At 38.5% G+C, this 15,832-nt stretch overlaps 1 protein-coding gene across 4 annotated transcripts in view; it reads left to right on the top strand.

The window, feature by feature from the left end:
- Positions 1–15,832, top strand: part of tenm2a (teneurin transmembrane protein 2a) — a 588,582-nt gene that overhangs the window by 479,084 nt on the left and 93,666 nt on the right. For all 4 annotated transcript variants that reach the window (XM_072264025.1, XM_072264023.1, XM_072264022.1 and 1 more), the window contains 3 exons: positions 213–359; positions 4,953–5,169; positions 13,612–13,731. In XM_072264025.1, coding sequence (XP_072120126.1) covers positions 213–359; positions 4,953–5,169; positions 13,612–13,731 — 484 coding nt within the window. The remainder of the gene's footprint in view (positions 1–212; positions 360–4,952; positions 5,170–13,611; positions 13,732–15,832) is intronic.

The raw sequence follows: 15,832 nt of genomic DNA, 5'->3' as shown, positions 1-15,832 counted from the left end.
TTTTAGCATCAAATCAGAGAATAGCTTCAGCAGCTAAAGGTTAGGTTCAAACAATACTGACTGGCAGATGCAAAGTAATCCCTCTTATATATTTGGCTGCCTTAATGTTTTTACAGGTTTCTGATCTGTTAAGAAGTACTAATAGGTATTTTGGATCTTATACCTGAATTATCATTCATAATTATTTTAAATGTCATTTTTTTCAATAACAGATGGCTGTCCTGATCTGTGCAATGGCAATGGGATGTGTACCCTCAGCCAAAACAGTTGGCATTGTGTCTGCCAGACAGGCTGGCGAGGACCAGGATGCAGTGTTGCAATGGAGACATCTTGTACAGATGGCAAAGACAATGAGGGAGGTGAGTCCACAGTGGGGAAAGTTTGTGTTCCAAGTCATGAATCTCAGAATGTTACAACCCAGTCCTTCCAACCCACCATGATGAATTGGGAACTGGATTCATGTTGTATTAGACTGAGATGTGCGTGGTGCAGAGTCCACTCTGTATGTCACCACTTTTCTCAGCAAAGAACTCCTTAACTCTTTGAAAACAGTTATTTAAGAAACTGAGCATTGAATTATAACACAGTGTTCATACTCCAAAATTCTGTATCATCATTGGCCCGTCCTAAATGTGTTATCACAGCAAACAATGAAACAGAGATCATAAGAACAATAGAATTCCGCTGTTAGGTTTAGTTCACTTTTATTTCTGAACTGTTTCATTGTATCTTCAAGTTTCCTTTTGCAGATAAACTGTTCTGCCATCCCAAAGAAGAATTTTATTTCAAAATAAACTATCCCTATGCCCTTGCTGAGCAAATAACATCATTATCTCTCATTCCAAAGTAACCTCTTTTGGTTTCTAGCCCCCTTACCTTACTCTCTATTTCAATGGATTTTCAGTTTTATTCCTTCATCTATTAATTGTGATCTCCAGTGCTTCATGATTTGATATGAAGGAATCGGTTTATATTTTACAATTCACTCAATGGTTTGGAACTCTTGAACCTTCTCCCTCTCTCCTGTATTCTGCATTCTGCTTTCTTTCTACTACCTTGTGTAGTTAAGTATGACATGATCTGTCTGAATGGTATGCAAAGCAAAAGCTTTCCACTGCACCTCAGTACACGTGACAATAATAACCCAGCACCAATTATAAACCAGTGCTAAGACCAAGACCATTTACAATTGACAAGAAGGTACCCTCAGCTATCACGCTTTGGAATTTATTTACCTAAGTGTTAATCTGTATATCCAGTCTTTTCCGTGCCATTTCTATTTTTTTCATGACTACACCTCTTGCACCATTAATGCCTCTCCCATTATAGAAGACCTCTTGTAATTTTTAGAGTTTTAAATTAAAGCTGCATTTTCACTACAGGGGAATCTTTGAAGAAATTTCCATCCCGGTCATATGTTTTAAATATGTGTTCTGCTACAGAGATTTCAGTTCTACTATTAATTTAAATGAAACCAGAGGCAGTACACAATATCTTGCCTCCAATTGCCCATCCAACCATAACATCATTGATCATTGTAACGACATTTGGTTCACAGCCTTCTTACTCTGATTAAAAACTGAACAAATTCTTCATTATTCAATCATTCTCAGTCTTTGTTACAAATGTTTGATTGATTTTATATAATAAGTAAATCAAAATAACTTCAAACTATCTTTGAAGTCCCAACCTTTACTTTTGTTTTCACAACTATTTTTCCCTGGGATTCACTCCGTGGCCACTTTATTAGGTACACCAGTACACCTGCTCATTAGTGCAAAATCTAATCAGCCACTCATGTGACAGCAACTCAGTGCATAAAAATATGCAGACACATTCAAGTGGTTCAATTGGTGTTCAGATCAAACATCAGAATGGGGAAGAAATGTGATCTAAGTGACTTTGACTATGAAATGATTGTTAATGCAAGACAGGGTGGTTTGATTATCTCAGAAACTGCTGATCTCCTGGGATTTTCACGCATAACAGTCTCAAGAGCTTACATAGAATGGTGCAAGAATTTTAAAAAACATCGAGTGAGTGGAAGTTCTGTGGATGAAAATGCCTTGTTAATGAGCAAGATTGGAGGAGAATTGCCAGACTGGTTCAAGCTGACAAAAAAGTGACAATAACTCAAATAACCGTGAGTTACCACAGTGGTGTGCAGAAGAGCAGCTCTGAATCCACAACATATTGAACTTTGAAACAGATGGGCTACAACAGCAGCTGAGCATGACATACTGTACATTCAGTGGCCACTTTATTAGATATAGGAGGTAGTCAATAAATTGGCCACTGTGTATATAAGGGAGAATGGATTACAAGGAGTAAAGAGTGAAGTGAGGAAAGGGACTGACAGGTGTGCTCAATGGGTTCAAGGCATTCCTCCTTTTTGTCAATAGTCATGAGACTCTGTTCAGTACTTCCTAACATTAAATTGTTTTAAATTATTAACTTTGATCTGCTGTTCTTTGTGTAACCCCTTGTCCTATCACTTTGTGCTGTTAAGTATTGGTATACCAATGCTAGAAGCATTTGACTTAAAACACTGCCAATAGCATAAATATGTTGAATTAAACCTTTTTTCTTTGTTTTCAGTTGTGCTCACTGTGAAATAAATTTAGCAATATTCACATCCAAAGATTCTTGCAGGTTTTCCTGATGTTGATTGTGAAAATGTGATGATCAGACATGATCAAATATTTAGATGATCAACTTGTATATAATTTACCCTTGTGAATCACAAGGATTACAAATCTTCCATTAATTAAAAGGCTGACATATGAATTATGAATCCTGGCAAAGCTCTGAGCGATACCTTCATTGCACATCTTGCTGGGAGCAAGTTGCTGAGATGTTGACAGGTGTGAAGCCAAGGTGACTGAGGCTTGAAGCACAAGGGAGTAGAACTGCTGAACCTCACACAGCAAGAACGAGCAAAGAAAAAAACATCCAAATTCGCCCTGCCTTCCTTCATCAAAGCCTCACCCTTGGTTCATTGATAAGTGTGACACTGAGTGTGGTTGCTTCTGTCTTGTAACTCTCTATTGCCGGGAAGTGAGGTCAGTTCATCTTTGAAGATTAGAGTCCCAAGTGACGCTGGGCATCTAATTTTAAAATAAGCTCGGGAAAACGTTAATGCTGATGAAGATACTGATTAAATTAAATCATGATGATCCTTCTTTACTAGGAATACAATGCTGCAGTCAAACAAGACACTAAGTTTTATGCCTGAAAATAATGTTCATGAGTAAATAACAAGACCAATGTGATTCCAATTCTCTGGGGCAATGGTTGTGCCTGAGAACATCAAGTCTTCCTTGTAGCTGATTGAACACCTCTGCAAGTTTGCTGATGGTGCTGTCTAAGGAGGCTAGAAGATCACATTTTCAGCATACTGCTTCCTGAAGTGGCAGTTCTTCACAGTTTGATGACTACTTGATTGTTTGCAAGATAAATGTAGAATTGAGTGGCAGATTAATTTACTGGAGATTGCTGTGCAACTGTGTTTCTGATGGGGCTGGCTGACAGATAAATGTGCTTATGTTGACTGACGGTCTCTCTGGGAGACTTTCATGTGAATAAAATGGGCAGATGAGGAGTCCACTAAGTGTCTCGCTGCATGAAGCCCTTGCTGGTTTTGCCCAGTAATAACAATCCAGAACAAAAATAACTACAACACCAATCAGCCTGCTGTCCAGATCAATGTATTGGCCACATGTAATCACTCACCATTTCTTGTCACATTAACCATAGAAAATAATTAATGGATTGTTTAAAGTCTGATATTTATTACAGTTTTATTTACCTTATTACAAGATCCAGCATATTCATAAACTTCAGAAGCAGGTAGAGGCATACCTCATCCCATGCTGCTATGTTTACTAGTTTTAACAATTTGCTTTTCCTTTCAATTCATAATTACTACAGTAATTTATTTAACTTTAAATGATTTGAAGGAACATAACATAAATGAACCTTCATCTAAAGGGTGAGCTTTTACAGAAAACCATGTTAATTACGGGGTTGATTTTTGTTTTGCTTTTTATTTGATATAACAAGTTGTAGAAGTAATTTTTGACATATTTATTTTAATTAACACAATGAAAAAATAGTTGCTAAATCCACTGCTAACTTGTCCTTCCAGTTACCTGGGGTCAGCTTTATCCTAAATTTTGCATGTCTATTTTATGCAGTTAATGTACATGTCTTTATAGAAGTGATGTATTTTGATTTGAGTTGGAAATTTGGAGTCTGAGTCTGTTTCTCGCATTTTCTGCAAGGAGCGACAATGGCATTGGCAGAAACCTTGGTATAAGTCACATAAAACCTCTCCAACCATTCAGTGGTATGTCAAAGAGGCACTCACACTAAAATGACATTCTATCAGATCTTTCAGACTCATTCCAAACCACTTTGCAATTAGTTACTTAAAAATGCCTTGCTGTTTTTTTATGCAGCTTGAAGACACATCAACAGCAATGACCAATTAATGTTTTTCTCCCCACTGTTACTATAGAACCAAGAGTTAATGGTTGATTTTCAATAATGCTATGCAGACATTAATATGCGCCTGAAGTTGAAGACAGAAATTTCCTGAGGGGACAGAATCTTTTAAAATATGTGTCTTTGACAATGCAGATGTAGCTACGGTTCACATAACAACATTCTGCCTCTACGCAGTTTTGACAGTGACAGTACAGGGGTACATTTCTCTCAAGTGCATTAGACTAGTTAGCTAAGTTTAAACAGGATTTACAATTGTTGCTCTATCATGTATATTAAAAAAAAAGAAAAGTTTAAAGAGAACTGATCATCACTAATGTTGTCTGCTGTGACTGAGCCCATAATCTCTTCACTCATGGGAAGCCAACAAAACAAGATTATCCTATTGCTAAGCTGAATTTGACATAGGCTGGATAAATGTATTATTCTTGTTTCTGTTAATACAGATGGACTGATAGATTGCATGGATCCAGACTGCTGCCTTCAATCTATCTGCCAGTCTAACCCGCTTTGCCATGGGTCACATGACCCACTTGACATCATCCAGCAGAACCAATGGGCACTTTCTACTCAAGTTGTGAAATCGTTTTACGATCGCATTAAACTTCTTGTGGGCAAAGACAGAACACACATAATCCCTGGGGCAAACCCTTTCAATGAAAGGTAAAGAACATCTTCTTTTATTGATTTAAGCAGGCACTTATGGAAGTATCATTTGTGAACGCGGCTTTGGAGTCGAACTTAATTGTGAATGAAGCTTTAGTTACAGGAATAATTATGGAAGTTTTACAATAATTTTACAATAGTGCATCTTGTAAAGTTCAGATCTTGTAAAGGTAACCTGGTAAACAGATTACGTATCTGTCACGGTTGCAAGTGCAATTATATATTTCTCTTGCTGTTCACTCAGATCAGGAGAAACAACAGATAGTATTATGTTTGAAAGGCAAATCCAGAAGTAATGGTTTCCTGAATGAATGTACTGTATGGATAAGTTGGATTGGTGAAGTTTATAATTTAGGGAATACTTAACGCCAAGAACAAAGAGGAGATTGACTCTTGACGAAGGAAAATTGACAGCCACTTCTGATTCGGAGCTTGAATTCTGGATTTCCTGCATGTGAACACATCCAAAGCTAACATAGGGCTACATCACTCTGTCTGCTCCTGTGAGCTGAAGGAAAAGTAAATTCAGCTTCCTTTCCTTCAGTTTGGAGCCCCCAATTGTAGCAATATAGAACAAGATGTGGCAAAAAAAAGTAGTAGTTGCCTGAAATAATCCTGTCACTAAAAGTGAAAGGTGACCGTGACCTCAATCTCTATGGGGGGGGGGGGCGGCGGGTGGAGTGGAAGGAATCTCGATGCATAGGTCATACTTGAAATCACGGGAAGCGTCAGAATTTAATGGGGACCAAGAATGCAATGAGTGTTGATCCTTTCAATAGTAGAATTTCAGGAGATACAGAATTAGTAAAATTTGTTTGTTCTGTGAGTAAATGAGAAAGGTATTTTTTTCACTCTATTTAAGTTTACAATCTTACTGCTGATGAATTGGACAGTTGTGTTGCCATTACCATTGTTTGGGGAATTTTTTACCAGATGAAAAATAATCTGCGAGACTAAACATCCTGCCAAAAGAAAAAGTAAATTTATTTCTCAGTGTGGTTAAAGAACACTGAAGTGTATACAAAATCACATTATTCTGAGTTAACCTGATCTTCAGTTGCAAAGCAGCACATTTTTTGGAATACTGTGAATCAATTTCAGACATCCTAATCCTCTGGACCATCTTTGATGAATGAGGCAGTCTCCATTTCCATCATATCAAGATAACATTATGGATCTTATGCCAGGATGCAAATAAGCCACAAAATAGAACTAATATCTTTGGGTAAGGCTAATGATTGCTACAGTTCAAGAGAGAATATTTGGAGCAAAGAACAAATTCTGTAGATGCTGAAAATCCAAAACAGAAACAGAAATTGTTAGAAGCATCAAGGGAGAAAGAATCACAGGTCAATGTTTTGGTCAAGAAACCTCCAATAGAACTGGAAAACTAAGAAGATAAAGTATGTTTTAAGTTGCAGACAGGAATCCTACTGTGCTCACAGATTGGGGAATGCAGCAAATGTAAACTCAACAACTTCAAAGAGAGAGGGAGAAAGAAAACAGGGAGCAATAAGCCAATTAGCCTGACATCAGTACAAAGGAAAATGCTGGTATCTATTCTCAAGGATTGAGAACCAGGGCACTTCGGAAATAATAATTGGATGAATTGAAGATAGTATGTCGATCCTGGATCAGTATCTACAGCCATCTGAGGACCCACCAATAGACAACCCCTTAGGAGAACATCACATCGAATTGCATAATCACACTACTGTTACAACTGGACTGAGCAGTCAATGTGGATTTCTGAAAGAGATGTAATTGTGTTCCATCTGCTAAACTTTATTGAACTTGTAGCAATAAGAATTGACAAGGAGAAACCAGTTGTTGTGGTGTACTTGGATTTTCAAAAGCTCTTATATAGATACTATGCAAGAGGTTAACTGAATATAGGGTAGCATACTGTTCTGTATTAAAGATTGATCATAGGATAAAGAAAAGTAAAGTAATAATAAATGGCATATTTAAGTTGAGCAGGCTTTCACAGGGTTATCAACAGGTAAAGAGAGTGTGGAAAAACATGGTAGATAGATTACGATATGGATAAATCTGAGGCCATCCACTTCAGTCGAAAAAATAAAAAGACACAGTATTTTAAAATAGTGAGAGATTAAAACATTTTGGTGTTCAAACAAACCTAGGTGTCCATTTTCATCAATCACAATGATTTTCATCATTGGGGATTAAGTGGACTGGGTCTGTACCCTCTTGGGTTTAGAAGAATGAAAGGAGATTTCATTGAAAAGTGCAAAACTGTTAGAGGGCTTATCAAGATAGATGCAGGACTGATGTTTCCCCTGGCTGGGTATCTAGGACCAGTGGTCACAGTCTCAAAATAAAAATCTGGACATTTGTGACAAAGGTAAAAAGAAAATTTTTCATCCAGAAGAAAGCGAAGCTTTGAAATTGTCTATTCTAAGATGTTTGAAGATGTGCAGTCACTATATACACTTAGTGGCCACTTCATTAGGTACACCTGTACTCCTGTTTGTTAATGCAAATATCTAATCAGCCAATCACTTGGCAGCAACTCAATGCATATAAGCGTGCAGACATGACCAAGAGGCTTGGTTGCTGTTCAGACAAAATATCAGAATGGAGAAGAAATATGATTTAATTGACTTTGACCATGGAATGATTGTCGGTGCTGGACAGGGTGGTTTCAGTATTTCAGAAACTGTTCATCTCCTGGGATTTTTACACACAACAGTCTAGAGTTTACAGAGAATAGTGTGAAAAACAAAAAAAACATCCAGTGAGCAGCAGCTCTGTGGGCGAAAACACCTTGTAAATGAGAGAGGTCAGTGGAGAATGGGCAGACTAGTTCAAATTGACAGGAAGGTGACAGTAACTTAAATAACTACGTGTTACAACAGTGGTGTGCAGAAGAGCATCTCTCAGTGAACCTTGAACCTTGAAGTGGACATGCTACAGCAGCAGAAGACCAGACCATTTTCCACTCCTGTATCTAATAAAATGGCCACTGAGTGCATGCTTAAAACAAGGATTGATATACATTTGATGAAGGGAACAAAGATTTCTCATGTTGCAGCAGAAATATGGCACTGAAGAGAAAGATCAGCCATAATCTTACTCAATGGTGGTACAGAAATGAGGGGCTGAATAGCCTACTCCTCCTTATGTTCATAATGTTTAGTGAGAGCAATTTTAGGATAGATTTTAACATTTATTTAAATTGTTTTTTCTCAATTATTTGTGTGAAACGTTTTCTCAGTCTGATTAATTCAAATGGGGAATCTGCCTGAAGCTTTTGGCCAGATATAATAAAGACAGATAATTTCTGTGAAAAGTGACAAAATGCACCACATGGATATTGCATTACGGTTTAGAGCAGTATTTGCAATTGTTATTTTCTACTTACTTGAAAAGACACTTGAGCTCAATAACTATAATTGTAGTCATTGCAATATTCATTTGTTCCTTTACCGTTCAGTAAGTGTGTTTGTCAGTTAAAACCTGAGTCACTATCTAGAGTAATGACAATCTGTTGCCTTCCGAAATCAACGGAGATCACATGAAGGTACATGATAAAGCCAGTAAATTGAAGTGCAGATGAAGAGGGCTTTCTCTTTACTTCCCAGTCACACCATACATTTGTTAAGATGGCTGGGTAAATGGAAATACAGTACAGATTTAAGAAAGAAGGCCTCACCAAATAAACACATGATGTGTCACTGAATCCAGAAATATCGACCAAATGTAGATTAGCCTGTCTGATTCTGGGTGTTATGGGAAGCTTAGAATTAAAATTAGTATGTTGCAGATTGTTGGTACATGAAAAAAGTAAACGTTAATTGGGATTGAATAAGGCTACCATTATAATTGTATAAAATGATCAATTTTATCTATTTCCATGGAGAATGATGTAGTCATATAATGGTTGTACTTCTCCATGCATACACTAAATCAGCTTATTTATTTTAAAAAGCACAATAATTAAAGGGTAGGATGAAAGTCTAAGAAAAATTACAGTTACAAACTTTGTTGTCATCTCTATACATTGATAACTAGTGGAGCTGGTTATCAGTTACAGTTATGAGTGATAAACCACACTCTACAACCTGATATAAGGGATGTGTTTCTTTCATTGCTTTCTAATGATTAGATAGAAAATTTTCATATTCATAAATTGTGTGAAACTATTGCTACATGAGTCTCCTAGAGTGAACCAGATTTCCAATATTTGCATTACTTTTTGATATCCTATTAAACGAAGATTATAAACCCAAGATTACAAGGTCCTCAGTTACAAGCTGGATGAATACACGTTTCCCAAGAGAAAAGAACTCCATCAGAGTGGTGAATTGTGTATCTTGCGTACGTGCTATCATACATCCATTTTCATGAGCTGATTCCCAATGAAAATTTCCTCATCAAGGCCTGCTATAACCTAACCAGCAGAGGCCTGTACTAGGTCTCCTGATTATAAGTCCCTAAGAATTGTTTTAGCAGCTAGATGAGCTGTCACTTCATCAGAGAGAACCAGTCATCAAAGCTATCAAATATCTGGAAAATACCTTCAAGTTAATAAACAGTCCAAACATTGAAAATGTATTAACCAATAAATGCACCAATGTAACATTTTGTAATTATTTTTGAAAAAGGAAAAAATAAAACAAAATTCATTATGGACTCAACATTTGGAAAGATGTTGATCCTTGCAAAAAAGTCTAGAACAAGGGATGACAATCTTGGCATGGGCGCTACAGTGACAGAGTGGTTAGCACAACACAATTACAGCTTGGGCTATCGTAGTTTGGATTTCAATTCTGATGTCATCTGTAAGAAGACTGCACATTCTCCCCATTGAATGTGTGGGATTTCTTCAGGTGCTCTGGTTTCCTCCCACAGTCCAAAAACGTACCGGTTAGAAGATACTTTGTAAATTATCCCATGATCTGGCTGGGGTTAAATTGGGGGTTGCTAGGCAGCTCGACTTGAAGGGCTGGAAGGGCCTATTCCATGCTGTATCTCAATAAATAAATAAGGGGAAGACCATCTGGGGTATGAAAATAGAAGTTGTACCACCATCAGTAGGTGGTGATTCGTTGGATTTTTGTTAGACCCAAGGAATTGTGGTAGTTCAGTCAATGTTTTTGGTCCAAAGAGAGCTCAATTGATTTTTGAATATTAAAAAAATTTCAAGTGATATACAGTACCGTGCAAAAGTCTTGGGTATATAGTAGTCATAGTCATACTTTATTGATCCCGGGGGAAATTGGTTTTCGTTACAGTTGCACCATAAATAATAAATATTTATAAAACCATAAATAATTAAATAGCAATATGTAAATTATGCCAGGAAATAAGTCCAGGACCAGCCTATTGGCTCAGGGTGTCTGACCCTCCAAAGGAGGAGTTGTAAAGTTTGATGGCCCCAGGCAGGAATGACTTCCTATGATGCTCTGTGTTGCATCTCGGTGGAATGAGTCTCCGGCTGAATGTACTCCTGTGCCCACACAGTACATTATGTAGTGGATGGGAGACATTGTCCAAGATGGCATGCAACTTGGACAGCATCCTCTTTTCAGACACCACCGTCAGAGAGTCCAGTTCCATCCCCACAACATCACTGGCCTTACGAATGAGTTTGTTGATTCTGTTGGTGTCTGCTACCCTCAGCCTGCTGCCCCAGCACACAACAGCAAACATGGTAGCACTGGCCACCACAGATTCGTAGAACATCCTCAGCATCATCTGGCAGATGTTAAAGGACCTTAGTCTCCTCAGGAAATAGAGACGGCTCTGACCCTTCTTCTAGACAGCCTCAGTGTTCTTTGACCAGTCCAGTTTATTGTCAATTCGTATCCCCAGGTATTTGTAATCCTCCACCATGTCCACACTGAGGGTTACTGGTACCTTAGTTCTCCTCAGGTCTACCACCAGCTCCTTAGTCTTTTTCACATTAAGCTGCAGATAATTCTGCTCACACCATGTGACAAAGTTTCCTACCGTAGCCCTGTACTCAGCCTCATCTTCCTTGCTGATGCATCCAACTATGGCAGAGTCATCAGAAAACTTCTGAAGATGACAAGACTCTGTGCAGTAGTTGAAGTCCGAGGTGTAAATGGTGAAGAGAAGGGGAGACAAGACAGTCCCCTGTGGAGCCCCAGTGCTGCTGATCACTCTGTCGGACACACAGTGTTGCAAGCACACGTACTGTGGTCTGCCAGTCAGGTAATCAAGAATCCATGACACCAGGGAAGCATCCACCTGCATCGCTGTCAGCTTCTCCCCTAGCAGAGCAGGGCGGATGGTGTTGAACACACTGGAGAAGTCAAAAAACATGACCCTCACAGTGTGTGCGTGTGTGTGTGTGTATCTCTCTCTCTCTCTCTCTCTCTCTCTCTCTCTCTCTCTCTATATATATATATATATATATATATATATATATATACACACACAGACACGTATAGGCTGCCTAAGTCTTTTGCACAGTGCTGTATTTGTAATGACCCTGCAATTGACCTAAGGGCACTATTGGAGGTGTGGAAGGCAGCAATGCCAAGCAGGAAATAACATCTTCCTGTAAACCTCATTCAACAAAGAGCAGACAGTGAGTTTGTTTATCTGGCGGGAGCAAAGGATGTTGGGAATAGCGAGGATGGAGCACGACAGGAGGGTTGTGGGACAGGTGTTAGGAAAGGAGTGCCAAGGGTGGGGGGGGGGGTTGGCATGGGTGCAGACACACCCAGCCCTGAGACACCAGGCAAGATCATTTAATTCCAAACAATTGGTTTATTGATCATTACAGAATGTCTCTCCAATGCTTGCCACTCCCTCTCCTCTCTCCTTCTTTCATCTAAGATTTCCCTCTCCCCACCCCGCTTCTCACTCTCAGCCCACAATGGAGAGCCATTTCAGCATCAGATTTATCATCACTCACAAATGTAATAATATGTGTTGTTTTCCCACAGCAGCAGTACAGTGCAATACATAAAATCACTATAGCAAGGTGCAAATTTTAGGCACTCTAGCTATATACATATATATGCCTAAGCTTTTGCATGGTACTGTGGGATAATTCATGAGAATGATGCTGATGTAGAAGTTCAGCCACAATCTTAATAAAAGATAGAACAGATTTGAAAGACCGTGTCACCTACCCCAGCTCCTATTTCTTTGTGCCCAAAGTAGTTGAAAACAGTTAAATACATTTAAATTAATTCAATTCAGTTAAGAAACATATTACCTGAATCTTCATAACAGCCCTTAAGCTCCAACAAAATGAATAGTCTAACTTGTAGGTTCAGTTGATAGATTTTTAAATGTAATCACAAAGAATTCAGCAGAGGTTTGTGCTCCATTACCAGTAAAGAGAGAAATATCTAGATACCCTGGAATAAGGAACAGTGGATATCTCAAAAGTTCCCGAATGGTGGTAACATCTTAAATATATTGAAAGTCGACTGGTTAAAATATACTACAGAATAAAATATAAATATTAGGCATATGTTTCTTAACATTAAGCAGCAATGGAAAGTACAAGAAGAAACAGCATTTCAGAAAAACAGTCTGGAATGTCTCGTCATCGATGAGCTGTCCACACTCAGTCTTCCTTTACCCAATAGGTCCACATTTTCCCGGACTAGATCTTCTGGTGGCAGCTTCCTGAACATGGTCAATACACAAGTCCTTCCAACCATAAGTAGTATCCCACAGTAGATTTGAACAAACCTTCAGAAATGCTTTCACTGGCATTTAAGCCATCCCCTCATGCTTAACTGTCCATCAAAATTGTTAAATGTTTTGCATCTTGGTATAAGTTACCGGTATACATAAACACTCAAAAATCATTAAAAATTAATCACACCATTAAAAACTTCCAGTCTTTTTAGTGCAGGTTGAGCCGGCAAACCAGGTGACTGCTGGAGAGTTGCAGGAAGATTGCCCTCCTCTTCAAGATTCCATGAGACATTCAATGTTAGAGCGTTGCTGGGAAATAGTCAGCGAGCAGCTCAGAATAAGTCCCAGTCTTTGATGTTTTCACACACTTGTGCAGGAGCTCAAACTCCTTTGGAGTTATGGAGGAAATGCTCGCGTTTCCACAAGAAGCACACAGCATTCTGTTCCACAACTGGCACAATTTCCTCTGCTCAGGCTGATGTCACTACTGTTTTCTTTACTGGTCATTCTTTACTAAAACCTCTTGAGAGATTCAGAATCCGTAGGCGCTGTTCACTTTCTTGGAGTAATAACCTACCTGCAAGTCAATGACTTTCACATTCACAGAATCCATCTATCTGTTGGCATATTTATATTGGAGTGAGGAGAACAAAGAGTCACTGTTATGAAATGACATCTTGCCTTTGCAATGCTTATCGTGTTTTCACCACAAACCTTCATTTGCTGTTTTGTCATTTAGTTTAAAAGACATTTTGCAATTGCAATGTGGTCTTCTGTTTTCTTTCACAGCTTAGCTTCGCTAATCAGAGGACAAGTCTTTACAAAGGACGGAACGCCATTAGTTGGAGTAAACGTGTCATTTGTCAAATATCCCCAGTATGGATACACAATTACCCGACAGGATGGAACGTGAGTCAGAAATTTGATTTTCAATGGATTAGTTCAAGCTACAAGGTCCCTCCTTCAAGGACACTAACTATCTAATTCACCCACTAAATAATTTTGTTTTATCCATTTAGAGACTGTGATCACTGTTGGCAAGGTCAGCACTTTGTCCAACTGTAATTACTCTTGAAGCGAACAACTTGTTGGGGAATTTTATAGGAAAATAAAGAGTCACTTAGATGTCTTGTTCCAATCATTTTAGATACTTAAGTTTTATTTTCTAAGTTTTTCTTCAGGAAGAAGATGGATAGTTCAGGGCTTTAGCTTCTTATATAGGCTCGTTGTCTGGCTCATATGTGAAAATTGGCTGACTATTATTGGATTCTTCTTTCATATTGCCAACATAATCAAGCTCAGTCTTGTGTGTATCAGTCAAGCACATGCAAAAATTTACAGTTAGGAACCTTTATCAAGATATATGACATTTTCCTTAGACTATACGGGAACATGGAGGTCCATCACCGCCAACTCCTTCTTCCATTTCTTTGCTTTCAGCCCAGTATCCAGCCTTTCCCAGCTTGATTCAGACCTTTACTGAAGTCATACAGATTCTTTTCAGCTATACACATGGCATCCTTATGCCGAAGTTTTTTGCCCTCTCTTCACCAGTGCCCTTCTCCAACAGCTGTTGTGGCAAGTCACCTTATGTAACCTTCATATGCGGTCATCCTAAATGGGAATTATGAGGCCAGCTGAAGCCATAGCCCTTGCTTGATGTGCTGTACCTCACACCAGACTCTCTGAAAGAACTGTAGATGTTTCATTCCAAAATCCTGCTGGCAGTCAACCACCCCCCATAACTTCAAATTTTCATGATTTTACACTCAACTCTCAGATTGTTCTGTCTGGTACATATTCAACCAACATTTTGATCTGGGATATCAGAGACACAATGGCATTTTCACTCCTTCCCACTAATTTTATTTTATGTATTTAAAATACTGATGCTTGTTATGGTGATGTTACCCTATGTTCTTCTTTTATGTTGTTGAAGACCATTTTATAGACAAAACACTACAACCCATTTCACTGGGGTGTTTACCTTTCTATAAAGGAAAGTAGATAACTTCGAGTTCTTCTTTCACTGACTATGAGAAATGCTATGGGTGACTTAATAAGATTAAAAACAATTGTTAGTCTATCAAACTTCAGACATGAATTACTAATGGATTGCAATGGTTTTATTTTGTTCTGACGATCTGTGAGTTTAGAAATACTTGACGATCTTCAAACTTTCCTTACCAACAGCAATTAACTTCCAAATTGACCTCAGTCTTTCTAAATAGCTATCAGTCTTCTGTCACCTTGAAGGGACACACAGCTCTTATCTCAGTACCTTGTATTATGTAATACTTCAGCTTTAATAAAACAATGCATCATCAGACTTGCAAACAATACCAAAAGCATGCAGTCAATGTTAAATACAGCGTATATACATTAGCAGCACAAAATGTAAAAAATCAAGCCCCCTCACCCAGTGATAAATAAAATATACAGAAAATAATTAATTTATCTGTTGTAAGCTCTCTCTTATGATGTAGAAAGAGGCTGTTCAGCCCTTTGAATCAATGTTGGCTGTCTGAGCATTCCCCACCATCCCATCCTTCCACTTTCCCCTATAATCTACTTATTCCCTTTCATATGCCAATCAGCTTCCCCCATTTTTGCTGCCACACACCTACACAAGGGGTATTTTACACTGACCAATTAATCTTCCAAAATTTCTCTGGAATGTGGACGGAAGCCACAAGGGTTCCTCTCAAGGTTCACAGGCAGAATGTGCAAACTGCACACAGATAGTAGAAAAGGTCAGAATTAAACCTGGATTGCTGGAGCTGTGTGGCACCTCCTTTAATGGTGCGACATCGCTCCATAATGTTTAAAGATCACTGTAATTCCTCTGTTCCTCTGAAAGATCCTATTTGTATGATCAAGTGATAAGCAAAAGCTTGGCGATTCTAATACATAGTAACACCACAAAAAATTCTGGTGGAACGCAGCAGGCCAGGCAGCATCTATAGGAAGAGGTACAGTCGACGTTTCGGGCCGGGACCCTTCGTCAGGA

Source organism: Mobula birostris, chromosome 7, assembly GCF_030028105.1.
Source record: "Mobula birostris isolate sMobBir1 chromosome 7, sMobBir1.hap1, whole genome shotgun sequence".
NCBI lineage: Eukaryota > Metazoa > Chordata > Chondrichthyes > Myliobatiformes > Myliobatidae > Mobula > Mobula birostris.
The sequence above is the reverse complement of the archived record's forward strand: the minus strand, read 5'-3'. Positions and strand labels throughout refer to the sequence as shown.